General features: G+C 41.3%; 1 protein-coding gene across 3 annotated transcripts in view; it reads left to right on the top strand.

Annotated features, from left to right (window-relative positions):
- MDGA2 (MAM domain containing glycosylphosphatidylinositol anchor 2) overlaps positions 1-20,201 on the top strand; it is a 1,075,710-nt gene that overhangs the window by 655,174 nt on the left and 400,335 nt on the right. For 2 of the 3 annotated variants that reach the window (XM_068254163.1, XM_068254165.1), the window contains exon 4: positions 5,565-5,773. In XM_068254163.1, the coding sequence (XP_068110264.1) occupies positions 5,565-5,773 (209 nt within the window). The remainder of the gene's footprint in view (positions 1-5,564; positions 5,774-20,201) is intronic. The other variant, XM_068254164.1, reaches the window with a different exon arrangement.

Here is a 20,201-nt window from a genome sequence, read left to right as displayed (position 1 = left end):
CTGAGACCTTGATGCCACAGTACTCCTGCAATCTGTTGAGCAAGATTTCATGGTCAACTGTATCAAAAGCAGTTGAGAGATCTAACAGGATTAGGATGGAGCATTCTCCTCTGCCCCTTGCCATGAGCAGAGCAGATTGATGCAAACTTGGATGAGTGCTATTTCACAGCTGTGGTGTTTCTTAAAGCCAGATTGTAGAAGGTCCAGGATGTTGTTTACTGATAGTCTGGCTTCAAGTTGCAGATAGACAGCCTTTTTTAATAACTTTACCTAAGAAGGTGAGGTTGGAGACAGGTCTGTAGCTGCCCATCACATCTGGATGTTTTTTAAAAAGGAGCTTGATGATTCCTTCTTTTAGAGAGGTAGGAAATCTCCCTGCTTGTAGAAAGCAATTGACTATTTTGTGAAATGCTGGTCCAAACAGGTCAGGGCATTTCAACATGTGCTAGTTGGCCCAGTTTGCAGGTTGTCTGGTGGAGGCAGGCCCAGATTTCCATCACAGGAGCCTATAGGCACAGATGTCCTGCCAGCCTAGACTTCGCCCTCCATGAGCTTGCAAACACCCGCCAGACCACACCACTTCCCTTGCCTATTATAACTACAGGTGCCCCTTAGTATTAGGTAGCCAGAGGTACCCTCAGTGTTAAGTAGTAAGTGGTGCCCCCCGAATGAAGGGAAATATTGTCAGTGGAATGCCCAGAGCAGCATGAGTAACCTCTCATTTACAATCTCATCAGGACTCTGCACAGGGAAGGAGGGAGGGCGGCACTAGGAGAGGGGAGTGAGCCGCCTTTACTTCATCAGGCGCCTGTAGGCACGTGCTTACAGTGCCTTTTGGTAAATCCGGCCTTGGGCGGAGTTGACGGAGGATGTCTGAAATCGCTTCCTTACTAATGCCTCTGAAATCAGTCAAGGGTGTTAGATTGTTCTTGCAACTATTAACAGGCATTGAATAAGTCTTACTTGCTGTGGACTGAATGAGAGACCGTATAGAGGAAACTCTGTCATAAAAGTAGCAAGCACATTTCTTACATAGCTCCTTTGAGGGATTTATACTAGGATTTTGACAGGATGGGTTACAGAGGCTATCAACTGTATGGAATAATTGGGCTGACCTGTTGGTGGCCTTTGTGATCTCCTGTGATAGGTAGGATGTTTTTTTTTTCTTGGTGATACCATTTTGGTAGCGTCTCAGGTGAGAGACGATGATGTGTTTTTATTTTGAATTCTGTGATTTGCGCCATTTTCTTTCTAGTCTGCGCACTTCTTTCTTTAGGTCTTTTAGTGAGCTATCAAACCACCATGCATGATGAAGTGGTGTACACTGTTTGATACGTACTGGAGCAAGGACGTCAAAAGCAGATGACACAGCATGGTTGTACATCAGGATCGAGGAGTCTAGGTCTGAGCAATGATTTGTCAGACGGTTGAAGTAGAGGATATTCACCCATGCATTAACAACACAGATAACTCGCACTCTTCTGCTGTTACCGACAATGGGCTTTAGAAAATTAAAAGAACTTCTACCGCACCTGTGAAACTATTAATAAATTATCACACAAAAGTCTAAAATACCGAATGAGGTATTTTCCGGACTTGTTGTTTGTTTGTTTTTTGACAGCCTTGATGAATTGATGCCATGGTGTATTACTGTAAGCAGTTGGATGTGAGCAGTGCAATTGCAAATACAGTGGTTTGCAAAAGTATTCAGCCCCCTTGAATTTTTCCACTTTTTGTCACATTACTGCCACAAACATGAATCAATTTTATTGGAATTCCACATGAAAGACCAATACAAAGTGGTGTACACGTGAGAAGTGGAACGAAAATCATACATGATTCCAAACATTTTTTACAAATAAATAACTGCAAAGTGGGGTGTGCATAATTATTCGGCCCTCTTTGATCTGAGTGCAGTCAGTTGCCTATAGACATTGCCTAATGAGTGCTAATGACTAAATAGAGTGCACCTGTGTGTAATCTAATGTCAGTACAAATACAGCTGCTCTGTGAGGGCCTCAGAGGTTGTCTAAGAGAATATTGGGAGCATCAACACCATGAAGTCCAAAGAACACACAATACAGGTCAGGGATCAAGTTATTGAGAAATTTAAAGCAAGCTTAGGCTACAAAAAGATTTCCAAAGCTTTGAACATCCCACGGAGCACTGTTCAAGCGATTATTCAGAAATTGAAGGAGTATGGCACAACTGTACACCTACCAAGACAAGGCCATCCACCTAAACTCACAGGCCGAACAAAGAGAGCGCTGATCAGAAATGCAGTCAAGAGGCCCACGGTGACTCTGGATGAGCTGCAGAGATCTACAGCTCAGGTGGGAGACTCTGTCCATAGGACAACTATTAGTCATGCACTGTACAAAGTTGGCCTTTATGGAAGAGTGGCAAGAAGAAAGGCATTGTTAACAGAAAGCATAAGAAGTCCCGTTTGCAGTTTGCCACAAGCCATGTGGGGGACACAGCAACCATGTGGAAGAAGGTGCTCTGGTCAGATGAGACCAAAATGGAACTTTTTGGCCAAAATGCAAAACCCTATTTGTGGCGGAAAATGAACACTGCACATCACTCTGAACACACCATCCCCACTGTCAAATATGGTGGTGGCAGCATCATGCTCTGGGGGTGCTTCTCTTCAGCAGGGACAGGGAAGCTGGTCAGAGTTGATGGGAAGATAGATGAAGCCAAATACAGGGCAGTCTTGGAAGAAAACCTCTTGGAGACTGCACAATACTTGAGACTGGGGCGAAGGTTCACCTTCCAGCAGGACAATGACCCTAAACATAAAGCCAGGGCAATAATGGAATGGTTTAAAACAAAACATATCTATGTGTTAGAATGGCCCAGTCAAAGTCCAGATCTAAATCCAATCGTGAATCTGTGGCAAGCTCTGAAAACTGCTGTTCACAAATGCTGTCCATCTAATCTGACTGAGCTGGAGATGTTTTGCAAAGAAGAATGGACAAGGATTTCAGTCTCTAGATGTGCAAAGCTGGTAGAGACATACCCTAAAAGACTGGCAGCTGTAATTGCAGCAAAAGGTGGTTCTACAAAGTATTGACTCAGGGGGCCGAATAATTACGCACACCCCACTTTGCAGTTATTTATTTCTAAAAAAAAATGTTTGGAATGATGTATGATGTTTGTTCCACTTCTCACGTGTACACCACTTTGTATTGGTCTTTCATGTGGATTTCCAATACAATTGATGCGTGTTTGTGGCAGTAATGTGACAAAATGTGGAAAACCTCAAGGGGGCCGAATACTTTTGCAACCCACTGTATACTCATGCCTTTTCAACTGTCAACCAATAGTGAATCGCTGTTTGTCTTAAAACTGTATCTGTACTGATTGCAGTCCAAATTTTGGTGGTTGCTCTCTTGTATTCAACCTCTGGCACCAAATGAACTAGAATGATAAAATCCAACAGATGGAAAAGGGTGTAAAACCTTTAAAAACATGAGTTGAATAGACGGAAAATGACTTTAAGTACAGTACAACAAGTTAAGGAAAAGGTGGAAATTACCTACAATCCCTAAATAAATGGTATGAGATTGATGTATTGTGACTTTATTTATAAAAAATTTCACCAGATATCACTGGCTTCATCAGGTGCAGTCTGTGGGTGCTGCATAATAACTTAGGAATGCCTCTAGGAGTCTCTATTCATTTGAGTCTTGAACATTTCTATTGTATTCTTGCAGTTCCAAAACATGGCTCTAGCATTTGTTATCACACTGTTGTAGAACTGCCTGGTACTTATCTGCTGCTCAGCCCTACCTATAGCCCTTCAAGGGAGGGCACCAATGACCAACGACATTACCTCAAATGATGCAACTCTTACTCTCTGCATTGGAAAATAGAGCAGACTGGAAGTACCCTGATCAGTTAACTGCCCAGGATGTCATCAGCTCACACATGGGGCTTGATTCACTAAACCGTAATAACTCATATCATAGCCGTTTTCGCGCTCATTTGTGCGTTTGTTCGTGATCACGAATTATTGCGTGCAATCGCAAATTTGTGCACAAATCTGTGATCATTTTTGCACCATAAAACGATTGCGCGCAATAATTCGAGATAGTGCGCACACACGAAATTGCAAGCGAAAATGTCAGTGATACAAGTTATCATGGTTTAGTAAATCAAGGCCTTGAGTTGTAGAGGGGGGTTGCATGACATGGAGAGGACTTTCATTGGGGTCAAGGAGTTTGTAAGTGTCTGAAGGACCTCAGTAAGGTTGCTGTAATGCAGTGTTACTAAAATGTTATTCTTTTAGTGTTTGTTTTTATCCACCATTACAGTATATCTACGTCCTCTATGACATCATGTAAGCCACGAGGACATAGATATACATCTTGTAGCTGAAGCACAGCTGTGCAGGATTGGGCTTGCTCCTGTACAAACCTTTGGCACTATCTAATGCAGCACTAATTGGTGAAAGGGAATATATGATCCCTGAGCCAATAAAATTGATTTGTATCATTAAAAATACTTTTATTTTCTCAGTTCAAAGTGAAAAATAGATACTGTAGCATTATTTCAGAATCAAATATCCTCACCAAAATTGTAACAGGTACATAATCTAAGTTTTGTGATAAATGGTAGAAATAGCGAAACAAAATTTGTGTTTTTTATCTACAGTAGCACTTTTTTATTTTTAAACTGGAATTGGTAAACCTGAGAAATAATGCGGGTTTTTTTTCTATTGGTTTCCTCTTTTTCACATTAAAATGCATAGCAAAAAAAATGTATCAAGGAAAAAAATGCTATATAATGAAAGCCTAGTTTAAAAATACATATATTTCATTTAGGTGTCAAAAGCAGGGATAAAGTTATTGCTGAATAAATAATGACACAGCTAAAATGTCAAAACTGCTCTGGTCTATAAGGGGGAAGCAAGGACTGGAAGCGAAGTGGTTACAGCCGTAGGTTAGGCATGCAAACTATATAAGAAGCAATTTATAAAAAAAAGTCAGAAGTTACAGTTGTCTTTCTATCCTGACATTCTATCTGTTAATTCTAATTCTAAATCCATAACCTGTGAGAGAATGTGGCCCTCAAGCAATGGAGGGATGCTCCCCTCGAATAAAGAGAAAGGTTTGTTAAACATTTGCCTGGCATTAAACTGCCATTACACTATTGCCCATATCCACTATGTAAAATCTTTTTCTTCTAAGTCTTTTCCTACAGCTATTGCACATATCCTTAGATAACATCGGACGTAGATCAGAGCTAAAAAAAAATCCCTGCACTTGTAGTTTTACAAAAGATTCCTCTGAGAGCCAGGAGGCTTGTAAAAATTCTGTGCACAAACGCACAAATTGTCCCCAAGTTCTGCTGCTCTGCACAAGATTCTTTGGAATACGCATTTACAACCTGACAGCATTCCTCCAGGAGTTTGCTTGGCATATATCACAAGGACGAGACTTTTGTAGCAAGGAATGCATATAGGATGAATCTGTTATGACTTCCTCTTATTTTTTGTTTAGCTGTTTTCTTCAGTTTTATATTACATTATTCCCTTTTTTTCTCTTCTTCCTTTCCAGATTTGGATGATCCCATTGTGACTGTCCATCAAAGCATAGGGGAAGCAAAAGAACAATTTTACTATGAGCGGACAGTTTTCTTACGATGCATTGCTAACTCCAACCCCCCTGTCCGATACAGCTGGAAAAGAGGTGAGGAGATCCTACTACAGGGCACGGACAAAGGAGTGGAGATATACGAGCCTTTCTTCACCCAGGTAGGAAATAAGGTATCAATGCTCTCTTTCTTTACTATAAATATTTTGTGTCATGTTTGTGGAATTGTCTTGAAGAAAAATCTCAAACTAAATGTTCTTATCAGGTGGTAAGATTTCAAAGAGAGACACATACATAAGATAAGATTGCTTCCTCAGTCCTAAGAGGGAGATGGGTAGACAATAAGACTAATGCTGGGTACACGATGCCATTTGATCAATGGGTGATCGGACAGGAAGTTGTAGTGTACATGTCCAAACTCTGCTCCCAATCAATAAAGGGAACAATTTTCCGATGATAACTTCACAAAACTGATCACTATCTCAAATTGAAACAGATTGGACAAGTCGGAAATAATTGCCTGATTCTTGCCGATCGGATGGGAAATTGTATTGTGTGTTCCTAGAATAAGTTACTAAGATAAAATTGCAACCACAAATTTGTTTTGAGCTCTATGAAGGTTACCTATCGGTGCTCACTGATTGGTTACTAAGCTTATCTGAAGACATGGCTAAACATTGGCGGAGCCATGTGGTCGTCCATCTGCTAAACAAAGTTTATCAATAGTAATCCTCATTAAATCATCCTAAGCTTGGCTCAGGAGATAATTATAAAAGACATGGAAGAGAAATAAGGGACTTCTACTGCTGTGTGAGGCTTATTGCACAACTTTTGCAGAAAATTGGAAATTAGTACAAACAGGGACAGGGTTTGCTTTGTGCATGGGTAGAAAGCTTATCTATTACATAATCAATAATGGCAATCTAGACCAGGCACTGGGAAACATTGCTGCAGCTTCTCTGTAGTATAGCCCTAAACTGCTTTCACAGATTATCATCAACATCATCATTTCTATTGCAGCCTATCAAACCAGGCATTGAGCAGTAGTGCTGCGTGTCTGTACACTATAGCCCTAAACATGACTCTTTATTATCATCTTAATCATTGTATTGTGCTGCAGGGGCTTATTCCACTGTATTTACAAAACAACTTTTACTAGGGCCTGCTTCCATTGTCGGTGGTATGCGTCTTGCAAAACATGATGCTGGCACCGCTGTCATGCAAAACACATCTGCATCCCTCTAGTCATGCCATGCATGGCTATAGGGATTCACATGCGTATGCAGGAAGATGCAGCATGCCATCCAATTTTTTTTCCCTGCATGGGAATCGGACAGCAGCCTTTTTATTTCAATAGGTTGTAATTCCCCATCCAAATTTGCATGTGGGGAAATGCTGTGAATTCATGTTAGTGGAAAAACAAATACAAATAATCTTTTTAAGGAAGATTGGAAGATTTCTGCACATGTTTCAAGGTCTGACAAATTTTTTGTTTCAGGAAGAACCCTCAAAGGTCCTTCTAACGGCTACTCTGCCAAGGTGGAATGAGGGGTGTGTGGGGACTGGAGCAGATCAATGCACCACTTACACAGTTTGCTAAACTAGCATCAGTTCATATTACAAAAGAAAAGCATTTTCATTTCACAGACATTTCTCTAAAAATGCTTTTTGGGTGCTGCTGACATTTTATACAAAGTTTATTATAAACAAATGTTGATGCGTGGAGCAAAGTATGTGCTGCCAATATAATAATAATTATAAAAATAATAATAGTAATACTTATAATAATAATAATGCTAACATTTGAATAGAACTTTTCTCCTGTCAGACTCAAAGGCCTTGAGAGCTACAGCCAGTAGGGGGGGACTCAACAGTCTGCCCAGGGTAGTTTCTAGACTTTCTACCTACTGAAGCAAATGTTGTAAGTATGCGCCCCCATCTCCTGAGAGCTGAATCTAGGGACAGTCAAAAACTTCTCAACCTGTGTCTAATACCTTATCTGGCTGTCCACAGGTAGAGATGGCCTGAACGGTTCACTTTCGAACGGTTCCAGGCAAACTTCCGGGGTTCGCGATCGCGGTGAACGGCAAACTTTTCCGGAAATTCGGTTTGCCCCCATAGTGCATCATGAGGGTCAACTTTGACCCTCTACATCACAGTCAGCAGGCACATTGTAGCTAATTAGGCTACACTCATTCCTGGAGACCCACCCCTCCTTATAAAAGGCAGGAGGCAGCGTCAGGCATTGGACTCGCTCGTGTGCCTGCAGTAATTAGAGAAGGGATAGCTGCTGCAGACTCTCTTAGGGAAAGCTTAGTTAGGCTCTTGTAGGCTTGTTAGCTTGCTCCTGGCTGATTGTTGTTGCAAAAAAAAGCACCCCTCAACAGCTCTTTTGAGCTTGTTCTTGTGATCTATTTTTTATGTGTGTGTGTGTGTGTGTGTGTGTGTCCCACTTGTGTTGCACAGACAGCCTTGGTAATTCCTACTGTGTGTGCCACTGCCAGGCCCAGTACATTCAGTCACTACCTGGGTATGTGACAGGTGCATATTGTAACTGCATATACCTACTACCTGTTGTTCACTTCAGTGCACCCACCTACCTATGTGAGGGCACGCAGTGTCACTGTGCCTGTCCGGTACCTGTCTGTGTGTGACAGGTGCACATTGTAATACCCATCACTGCATATACCTACTACCTGTTGTTCACTTCATTGCACCCACCTACCTACGTGAGCGCACGCAGTTTCACTGTACCTGCTCGGTACCTGTGTGTGTGTGTGACAGGTGCACATTTGTAATACCCATCACTGCATATACCTACCTGTTGTGTTCAGTGCACCCACCTACCTACATGAGCGCACGCAGTGTCACTATGCCTGTTCGGTACCTGTCTGTGTGTGACAGGTGCACATTATAATACCCATCACTGCATATAACTACCTGACAGTCACTGTTGTTCTATCATTGAGCTACCACAGCCCGACAACCATATGGGCTTGAAAACCACCACGGCCTGCACTCTGGCCATGGTGCGCACCAGTCCAGCAAGGCCGTCACTACACAAACAGCTGTTTGCGGTGCGTTACACAGTGAGTTTGGTGTGTCAGTGTGAAGCAGTACACTAATTACACACCCTGATTGATGTATACACATGCAAGATGTTTGAAAGCACTTTAGGCCTCCAATTTAGCATTCAATGTGATTTCTGCCCTTACAATGCTGCTTTGCGTCAAATCCAGATTTTACCCCGGGACTTTTGACATGTATCCCACTCCGCCATGCTAAAGATGTTTCAAGGGGCCTAACACCTGGAGGGGATCTACAGGTGCTAGACCCCTTGAAACATGTTTTCCATCACTTTTCTGGCCAGCATAAGTGTTTCTAGTTTTCAAAGTTCGCCTCCCCATTGAAGTCTATTGCAGTTCGCGAACGTTCACGCGAACCGAACTTTTGCGGAAGTTCGCGAACCGAAAATCAGAGGTTCGGGCAATCTCTATCCACAGGCAGTCATTAGAACAGTGGTGAGAGGGCAGACAGTTTATTCTACGGACCCTGCTTCTGCACTGCACCATGCTGTGCACATTTGGCAGATGCTGTCCTCTCTAATTACTCTCTTATTGCTGCCTGAAGCTTGGGGTTCACATTTCTGCATACAAAGACTGGCTCTGAGGCCACCCTGCAGTGTTAAAGGAATCATCAGGCAAATTGGACACAATATGCATTACTCACCTCACCAGGCGCTTTCTACAGCCCCTTGCAGCCGACTGTCCCACGCTGTCACCTCCACTCTCTGCTGCTGTCACCGCACGGTGCAGAGGACAACCTCGAGGTCACCCTTACTGCGCCTGTGTCAAGCGGTGCTGTCAATCACGGCCACAATGTCCGCAGATTATTCCGCAGGCACAGTAGTTCTACGCCTGCGCAGTAACATTTCATAACTATTTGTATAACGTTAAGGAACTTCACAAATCTGCAAAGTGAAGGAGTGCATCTTTCCCTGGTAGCCATACAACATCGAAATAGTCCCTTCCCATGGCTAAACATTATACTTCCCTTTTTTCAAAAATGCCAACATGTTTTTCATACATTTGGTAGATTTCCCATGGGATTTTGGTGGATTTAACGGCTGATTTTTTTCCCATTGCCATAAATGCAGTGTTGCTTGTGAATTTTCACCAAAGTCATTTTCGTATCAAAAGTGCTATTTTTGATTTTGAGAAAATTGGTCAAGGGAAAAAAATTGTGAAAATTGGCAGAAAACATGAAAAATCATTATTTTAAAATTCACAAAAAGTGCAAATGTGCGAAAAATCACAAACGTATAACAAAATGATTTTCTGTGCCATTTTCGCTCCAAAGTCGAATTCAATATTATTTTTCACGAAAATGAATGTAAAAAGAATATCGGCAGTTTCGCTCACCACTGCTTAAAAGGTGTCGGAATTTAGGGCCTTTACAATCCCAACCTGTTCAGCTGCACCAAACCAAACAAAGGCGTATTTGCATTCTATTCTAGGGCACTTTAGAGAGCAAGTATGTAATAGCAACAACTTTTTACAGTCACTTTGGCCAGTTAAGCTGATTCATTGTGCGTGTGCCATTATATCAACATTTTCGCTCTGGCTATAGATTGCGTAACGGCTTTTGCTGGGAAAATTACTACGACAGACCCTTTGCCCCGCTACAATTCTTATATATTTGCAGACAAGCCATTGCACCGTAATTCTCTGCTGATACATGTTATGCCGTGTGTCTGTAGTGCAGTGTCGGCTGTTTATCTTGTATTCCTACAGTGCGTGTAAGTGCCAGTAACGTGAATTCCAAGGTGATATCTTAATTTATAGAATGTAAGGCTTTGTCAGGTAAAGTGATATGTTGAAATATTAAGTATCTGGGGTGTAAAGATGGAACTCCTCAGAGACCCTGTACAGTCTGCCATGTTTCCATAGTAACCTTAGACACCACCTGAGGTTAAAGCAAGTGTTTTTTTTTTTTTCAAAGAAAAAATATGTGGTAAGCTCTAGCATTGAATGACCAATGTAAAAGTGCTAGAGGATTACAATTCTATAGAGTTATTATAGTTATATACATATCTGGCCCCAGGAGACATTCTAAATCCCCCATCATCCTTCACAATGTGCTTTGTAAGTGCTTCTTATGTAGATCTAGCATTATTTTACAGTACTGTGTTAGTAGTCTGCGTATTCTTATGTGGGTTTAAAATAATCTGCTACAAGGCCCTGGTTATCAATGCCGTGTTCTTGCATTATTTATTTAGTATATTTTTTATTTAAGATACAGCCATGTCAGCTGCAATATGTATAGTACAAGCTCTTAAAGTGAACCTTCAGACTAAAAATGTACTCAGCAGCACTGAAAAGGCTTGTTGTTTCTTTAACAGTTCTTTAACAGCATCATAACTTTGTTTTCCTTACCCAAGTCTCATTTTCAGCTGCACAGAAGAAAACTGCCCTGGCATTTTTCCCCTGATGCTGAGCAAAGCATGATGGGATTTCTGATGTTTTTGTTCTCCTTCTGCTGTTTTGGCGCAAATTAGTTTTTTTTTTTCATTTTGAATTTGAGATTTGAAGCCAAGCGCGCTCAGCTGGGAGGGGTGATCAGGACACAGGATAGTTGGAACTGTGTGTCTCATGCTCCCGGTAACCTCCTTTCAACCAAAAACATAGCTGCCCCATGAAATCACAAACATTTGTCTGTTCTTTTAAAACAGGGTGGGTAAGAGATTTTATTACCTATCTATTTTAATTAACATAACTAATGTAACTTAATGACAGTATGTTTGTTTAGGCTGAAGTTCCCCTTTTAAAGAGGCACTGTAATCACATATAGTCGAATGTAATACATTATTCAGGAATTATATACACAATTTTATGTTAATCACCCTTGTTTCAGCATCAGAAACATTTGCTATGTATATATTGCTGTATATTGGTATGTAATCTCATCCTGTCAGTAATGTTTCTGCAAATTTAAGGAGAAACTTTATCCCAATCAGTAGGCCAAACCCCCTCTCCCACAAGAAGTCTTTTCCTTTTCTCTATCAGGGACCTTTGTGTGGCTAATATTGAGGTGGGTCTCCTCCCACAGTGTGATGTCATGGCCATGACAGTTTAAAGTGGACCCAAATTAAAAATACAAGATTTCAGAAATAATTATAATAAATCTATTTTCTAAATTATAATAATAAATAGCAGCCTTTTTCAGCTGCATGATGACAAATATAAAATATTTTACATTTATTGGAGGAACCCCTCCCTTCCTTTCATATTGCCGGGACAGAATCCGGCAAACTGGTGGAGTAGATGGTGTCCGGCAAAGGAGGAATTGCTAACGGCTGCCACCTGTATAACTCTTGTTATGAAAAGAGAAGGGTGAAAAGCAGGCACTGAAATGCTCATGGGCTTGAAGGAGTGTTTATTTATCTTTGTATGTGTCAGAGTGGTGCAACTAAATATTTTGAATTAAAAAAACGTTTGGTTTGGGTCTGCTTTAACTATTTCTTTTACTAGTTTTTTTTTTTTTTTTTTTTTTTTTTTGAACAGCAATGGATATTATAAGATTATAAAACTTCATAATAAGAAATTCTGGCCCAAGGAATTCTGCAATTCACTTTTTCCCCTGAGTTTCCTCCTAGGTGGTATGTTCACACCTTTTCAATACAATTCCCCTTAAACCATTTACGAACAAGAAAATACTCAAAATATTTTTATAATATTTTTTTCTCCTACTTTTTAAAAAGAGGATGTGTAACGAATAACGATTACGTCTTCACTTAGCACAGCGGTGCCTCTGCCATTATGTGCATACCATTTGGATGCTTTATGCCTTAGGAAGGTTTTGTCTGAACACAAAACAGACTGCTGCTGTCCATTTTTGCTCATGATGATTTTGCAGAGTGGGTTTCGGCCTTTGATTTCACAAACGTGAAATGGTGCGTGCACTCTGGTTTTTTAAATACAGAAGAATCTTATTAAGAAAATGTGTAATTCTGGTGTAACCGTTGTTTACAAACGCCAGTGACTGGGCCGGGATTAGTATAAATGTGTAAGAAGACCCCATGCTGTTTTTTTGTTTTTGTTTTTTTTAATACAAGAAAAAACAATCCTCAGTGATAAACATGTTGTGGCAAGGTCTTTACAAGTTCTGTTCTTGTGGCTCATCAGATCTGGGAACTAAGCTTAGACACTTTGCCTGCTGCATTACAGAATGTAGGACTGTAGCACTTTAACCATAGCTGCTTTCAGTGGTTCCATTTGTTTATTAAAGGACCACTATCGTGAAAATGCTAAAATTTTAAATACATGTAAACACATAAAAATGAGAAGTATGTTTATCCAGAGTAAAATGAACCATAAGTTACTTTTCTCCTATGTTGCTGTCACTTACAGTAGGTAGCAGAAATCTGACAAAACCGACAGGTTTTGGACTAGTCCATCTGCTCATGGGGGATTCTCAGCATGGCCTTTATTGTTTATAAAGACACTCCCTGCAAAGGATTTATACAAAGATGCTGCCCAGCCTCCCTGCTCGCTGCACACTGTTTTGGCAGTTGGATGGAGAAACTGCCATTTACTAAGTGCTTTTGAAAATAAAGGAAATCCTTTGAATCCCTCATGAGTAGATGGGCTAGTCCAAAACCTGTCAATTCTATCAGATTTCTACTACCACCTGTAAGTGACAGCAGCATAGGAAAAAAGTAATTTATGGCTCATTTCACTCTGGAAGTGATTACTCATGTATGTGTTTACATGTATCTTTAATTTTAGCATTTTCGCAATAGGGGTCCTTAAAAATAAACAAATCATTGGAATGGGAACAGAGTGGCCAACAGAGTAATCTTTCCTCTGATTACACAATCCATTGCTATAGAAGGATAACCGTTTACTAGAGGTCGTCCCAAGGGCATGTGCTCAATGTAATCTCAGGAGGAACAATTTGCAATACAGAAATATCAATGTGAATGTTATATTATACAATAGCAGGTATCAAAGTGTCAGCACAGTGCAGGTGGTTTACTTTCATTGCGTTGCGATCTTGTTTTTATATGCCCCAGTGTGTAACTAGCCTACAGTCAGACCACATCAATTTGTAAAAGGAAAGAAAGAGGACATGCTTTATATTTCTCTTAGTTCAACTATACATTAATTGATGTCTGGGCTTAGATGAATTTGACTGCCATTTTTATTCCCTTTTAAAAATTGTTGCTTTATTATTTCCAAAATCATTGTCTTGGAGAAAGTATGTCAATGTATTTATTTATTCATTTATTTTTGGTTCTGACATATTCTGCAGTGCTTAAAGAGACACTGAAGCGAAAAAAAACTATGATATTATGATTTGTATGTGTAGTACAGCTAAGAAAATAACATTAAGATCAGATAAATCAGTCTGATTGTTTCTAGTACAGGAAGAGTTAAGAAACTCCAGTTGTTATCTCTATACAAAAAAGCCATTATCTCTCTACGACTTTCAAAGTCGTGGAGAGGGCTGTTTTCTGACTTTTATTATCTCAACTGTTAGTAGCCCAGGTTTTCTCATTATTTAAGAAGGGCAAAAAATCAGATCCAGGAAATTATAGACCTGTAAGCTTAACATCAGTTGTATGCAAACTATTTGAGGGGTTACTAAGAGATACTATACATGACTTCATAGTAGAAAATAATCTTATTTCTCAGCATCAACATGGGTTTACTAAAGACAGGTCCTGTTTGACTAACATGCTCAGCTTTTATGAGGTAGTGAATGCTAATATGGATATTGGGAATGCTGTTGATGTGATATACTTGGACTTTGCAAAGGCCTTTGACACTGTTCCCCACAAAAGTCTGGTGCAAAAGTTGAGGATGCAAGGACTGGGGAAGAGTCTGTGTTCATGGATAGGGAACTGGCTAATGGACAGAAAACAAAGAGTTGTGGTCAATGGATCGTACTCAAAATGGGAGACTGTTAGCAGTGGGGCCCAACAGGGGTCTGTTCTGGGTCCAGTGCTCTTCAATTTATTTATTAATGACCTAGTAGATGCAGTAGTGAGCAATGTTGCTATTTTTGCAGATGATACAAAATTGTGCAGAATCATCAACTCTCAGGAAGATAGTGTCATATTGCAACAGGATCTGGATAGGATGGCTATATGGGCACATACATGGCAGATGAAATTCAATGTTGACAAATGTAAAGTCATGCATTTTGGACGTACTAATGGTCTAGCACCATACAAAATAAATGGGATACAGTTGGGGACATCAAACTTGGAGAAGGACTTAGGAGTACTCATTGACAACAAGTTAAATAATCGTACTCAATGCCAAGCCGCTGTAGCTAAAGCTAACAAAATTTTGGGATGCATTAAAAGGGAAATAAAAACTCGAGATGCTAGCATAATATTGCCCCTGTTTAACTCTCTAGTAAGGCCACATCTGGAATATGGAATTCAGTTCTGGGCACCACATTACAAAAAAAGAGAGCTGAGCCATGCCCTTTGAAATGGTGTGAGATTTTAGAAAATTTAATTGGAGGCCCAATGAAAGCCTATGGGGATTTTATTACTTTTTCACCCCTGTAACTCTGGTTTGCAGAGATGTAGGGAACCCAACTTTGGAGTAAAAGTATAACAATATGCCTTCTACCTGCATGAGACATGTTGTGAGATTCAGACGTTGCTAACGGCCATGGCTGCAATTTATGTATGTCAGAATCCCCACCATTAACATTGCCCAAATAAACAGGTTTTTGTGACCCTAGGCTATGACCTCTTTAGCCTAGGGGCCCCAAACTCACCAGCCATGATCCCCCTAAGAGTTCCTACAATGCTAGAAAATTTGCCACTGCTGAGCCATTGCCATTTGAAATGGTGTGAGATTTTGAAAAGTTAAATAGGAGGCCCTATGAAAGCCTATGGGGGATTTTACCACATTTGCACCCCTGTAACTCTGGTTTGCAGAGATGTAGGGAACCCAACTTCGGAGTAAAAGTATAACAATATGCCTTCTACCTGCTTGAGACATGTCGTGAGATTCAGATGTTGCTAACAGCCATGGCACGGCCACGGCAATTTATGTACGTCAGAATCGCCACCATTAACATTGCCAAAATAAACAGGTTTTTGTGACCCTAGGCTATGACCTCTTTGGCCTAGGGCCCCCACACTCTCCAGTCTTGAGCCCCCTAAAAATCCGTACAATGCTAGAAAATTTGCCACTGCTGAGCCATTGTCCTTTGAAAAGATTTGAGATTTTTGAAAGTGAAATAGGGAGCCCAATAAAAGCCAATGGCTAAATTCAGCACTTTTGCAGTGCACCCCCATAACCATAACAACACCAAATTTGCAGCATATATTCAAAAGATAGCAGGAAACAATATTTAAAGGACTTCCGAGGCCATAAATATGAAAAAAAAGTGACGTGGGGTCCCCCCTCCCGAGCCTCTGTAACCCCTTGTCCCCCATGCAGGCTGGGATAGCCAGAATGCGGAGCCCCGGCCGACTGGGGCTTCGCACCCTGAGCTATACCAGCCCACATGGTCCATGGTATGGGGGGCTCCGGGGGAGAGGGGCGGCCAAGCCTTCCCCTCCCCCCCCCCACATGGACAAGGGGCTCTTCCCCACCTCCGGTGCCCCAGGAGGAGGTGGGGGCGATGACTCCCTGGGGGGGGGGGGTTCATGGTGGCATCTGGGAGTCCCCTTTAAGAAGGGGACCCCAGATGCCCACCCCCTCCCAGGAGAAATGAGTATAGGGGTACAAAGTACCCTTTACCCATTTCCACAAAGGGTTTAAATGAAATAAAAATACAACCATGAAAAAAGTCCTTTAATTTTCTTAATTATCCATAAATACTTATCTGTACCTATAAAAAAAAATTTCCAACGCCAATATCCTTGGTAAATGATCCAACGAATTACAGTATCCTTTTATGTTGCGATCTTCAATTAGGTTGATTGAAGATCTCCGAAGCCCCCCACCCACATAGCAGATAATGCATCCTTTCCTACGCATAGCTGCTAGCTCCCGCTGTCTTTCCCCACCTGCCTGCCTGCACCTGTCAACCCCCACCTAGGCTGGCACCCAGTGCACCCATGGGTGCACTGGGTGCCAGCCTAGGTGGGGGTTGACAGGTGCAGGCAGGTGGGGAGAGACAGCAGCAGGAGCCAGCAGCTTCACGTCCTGCCGAGGACGCATTCTCTGCTATACTAGCGGCTCATGAATGAGCCGGATCTTTTTAATGAATCGGTTCTTGTTTAATGAATCGATACTTTTTTTTTTTTTACTTTGAAATCGATTTTCTGAAAAACTATAAGGTCTTTTTGAAAAAAAAATGTTCCTCTTGTTCCTACTGTTCTTCTTTACATCCCCAGTAATTTTGGTGTTGCTAGCTTTTAAGGGGCTTTACTATCAACCGTTAAAGTCGGCGGGGGTATATTTTCCCACGGTCAGAAGGAGAATTTACATTGAAACTTTAAAATTGATTTTTCTCAAAAACCATAACGTCTTTTCGAAAAAAAAATGTTTCCCTCTTGTTCCCACTGTTCTTCTTAACATTTCCTGCAAGTTTGGTGTTTCTAGCTTTTAAAGGGGCTTTGCTATTAACTGCTAAAGTTGGCGGGCGTTTAATTTTCCCACGGTCAGAAGGAGTTATTTTAAAATGATTTTCTCAAAAACTATAAGGTGTTTTTGAAAAAAAAATGTCCCTCTTGTAGTCACTGAAAGATCTCAGGTGTTAGACACCTTGAAACATCTTTTCCATCAATTTTCTGGCCAGCATAAATGTTTCTAGTTTTCAAAGTTCGCCTCCCCATTGAAGTCTATTGCTGTTCGCGGACGTTCGTGCGAGCCGAACCTTCCGCGGCAGTTTGCGAACAGGGTTCGCGAACCGAAAATCGGAGGTTCGCAACATCTCTACAAGAGAATGGATTTGTTTGCTATACCAGGACATCGGCATTTCTTTTGAATCATCTTGTAAGAGAACACAGGCAGTGCCAGGGTTAACTAAATTGCTAGCTGCACTACATTTTTTCAGGCTCCTATCAAGCCATAGCTGGCGAAATTGTGGGATTGTCCCAAGCCACTTCCAGAATCCCGGTCCAGGTGTTAAGCCCTATTCGGAATGTTGCTACGTGGTGTTCAAAGGAATGCCCTTTTACCCACAATTCCACGGGAATCTCATGGCCTTGTGTTAAATTACCGCTGTAAAATGGAAATATCGACACGTTACCAAATTGTTATCAATATTTTATCGAAGTCACACCGAATGCAGAAAAACCTTGATGAATACAACTAGATATCGATAAACTTCGAATTCGGTAATTTAACGAACTGGAAAAAGTTATCGCAAAGACAATGATGAATCGAGGCCTGAGGGCTCGTTTCCACTATCGCGAATCTGCATGCGTCCAACGCATGCAGATCCGCACATGTAATACAAGTGGATGGGCCTGTTTCCACTGTAGCGTTGTTGAGGTGCGCTTTTTTCAGCGTGAAAAAAACGCACAAAAGAGCCGACGATTTCGCCTGCGTCGGGAATCCGTGCGAATCGCCGCTAATGTATTTAATAGTAAAAACACATGCGTTTGTTACATGCGTTTTTACCCGCGATTTCGCGTGCGATTTCGCACCTTTTTCAATTTTATTTAGCCCTGGCAGTGTCATGGTTAATTTCGCATGGCACCCTGCCATGCGAAATCGCAGGCGAAATCGCGGGTAAAAACGCATGTGGAAACGCATCCGCATGCGTTTTTACAAGCGTCGGAATGCGGCCGAAATCGCGTCGCAACAGTGGAAACAAGCCCTAAGAAATAAAGATGGCAGTTCATATGTCTCTCCCACTACAAACTTATATAATGAGCTTTGGAACCTGTGCAGTTTGCAAGGCAATTATTAAAGCACTCAGTAGAAACCTATTTCAAATTTGAGTTCCAGTGGGAATTGAACCCATGGCCTGAATGCTCTAATTTTGTAAAATTGTTATATACTTATTTTTTTACATATTGTAGAAAAAAACATGATGAGAGAATTTTTTTGCTTAATTTAAATGCCTTGAACTCCAACAGAAAAAAAAAATCTGTAAGGTTAATGCTCCGTCTGTCCATGAAGCTATTTTAATGCACTTAACATACCACATGTCATATTTAAAACCCCAGTATGTACTTTAATTAGCACCGCTGAGAACATTAGCAAATACTTTTCGTGCGGCTCCATGCAATCATGTGCATTAAAAGCGCTTTAGGTAGTGTTCAATTTCTGTCATTTTAAAGTGTTACTACAGTCATTAAATTTTGTAGCTGTTAAGATTTAATTAAAGAAAATGTCTATTTTGTATTATTTATTTTTTAAATTGACGTACTAAAATAGTTTAATTTTTTTTACCAGGAAAATTAGCTATTACAAGTGAAGAAATGCTTTTTTTGAAGTTCCACCTGTTGGTTGGTTTTGAGGGTTTATAAACTAAAAAGCCTGGTGCACACCAAAAACCGCTAGCAGATCCGCAAAATGCTAGCAGATTTTGAAACTCTTTTCCTTATTTTTCTGTAGCGTTTAAGCTAGCATTTTGCAGTTTTGTGAGGCGTTTTTGGTGTAGTAGCTTTCATATATTGTTACAGTAAAGCTGTTACTGAACAGCTTCTGTAATAAAAACGCCTGCAAAACCGCTCTGAACTGCCGTTTTTCAGAGCGGTTTGCGGTTTTCCTATACTTTACATTGGAGGCAGAAACGCCTCCGCAATCCAAAATCTGCAGCAGCCCGGGAGTATGCGTTTCTGCAAAATCTTCACCAGCCCATTGAAATACACTACCAAAGCATTTCCACATCCGCAAGCGGATCGAAAAACGCTGCCGAACCGCTCTGGTGTGCACTAGGCCAAACAGACTCTTATTTTACTGCTGTGTATTAAAGATAAATGCAGTCACTAAAACAGGGACAGTAAAGGTCCTCACAGCGTTCATACAGCAATATACTGGATAGGTCTCAAAGGGATTCTTAAATATAGTAAAAAAAATATAATTTTTACTCACCTGGAGGCTGGGGCTTCTACCAACCCCCTGCAGCTGTCCCGTGCCCTCCCAGTCACTCTTGGATCCTCCTGTCCCCCACCGCCAGTTACTTTTAATTTCGCACATTAGGCTCACGGCCTGGCCACGGGTCTCCTTCTTCGCGTTCCCGTCTGCAATAGCGCTATTGTGGATGGCAACGCAAAGAAGACTACGCGACACCAGGCCTGTCAGCGACAGCGAATAGAAAGTAGCTGGCAGAGGGTGGCAGGAGGATCCGAGAGTGACTGCTAGTGCACGGGACGGCTTTTTTACTAGGCTTAAGTGTCCCTCCAAGTCCAAAATGTATTAGGACTCAAAATAGTAGCAATAGTGAAATACCGTTTATTAAAAGCAGTTGGCTGATGGTGTAATGGTTAAGGGCTCTGCCTCTGACACAGGAGACCAGGGTTCGAATCTCGGCTCTGCCTGTTCAGTAAGCCAGCACTAATTCAGTAGGAGACCTTTGGAAGTCTCCCTAACACTGCTACTGCCAATGGCGCTTTGAGTCCACAAGGAGAAAAGCGCAATATAAATGTTATTTGTCTTGTCTTGTGCCAAA

This window comes from Hyperolius riggenbachi, chromosome 9 (genome assembly GCF_040937935.1).
Source record: "Hyperolius riggenbachi isolate aHypRig1 chromosome 9, aHypRig1.pri, whole genome shotgun sequence".
In the NCBI taxonomy this organism is placed as follows: Eukaryota; Metazoa; Chordata; class Amphibia; order Anura; family Hyperoliidae; genus Hyperolius; species Hyperolius riggenbachi.
This window is presented reverse-complemented; position numbering and strand designations above follow the sequence as displayed.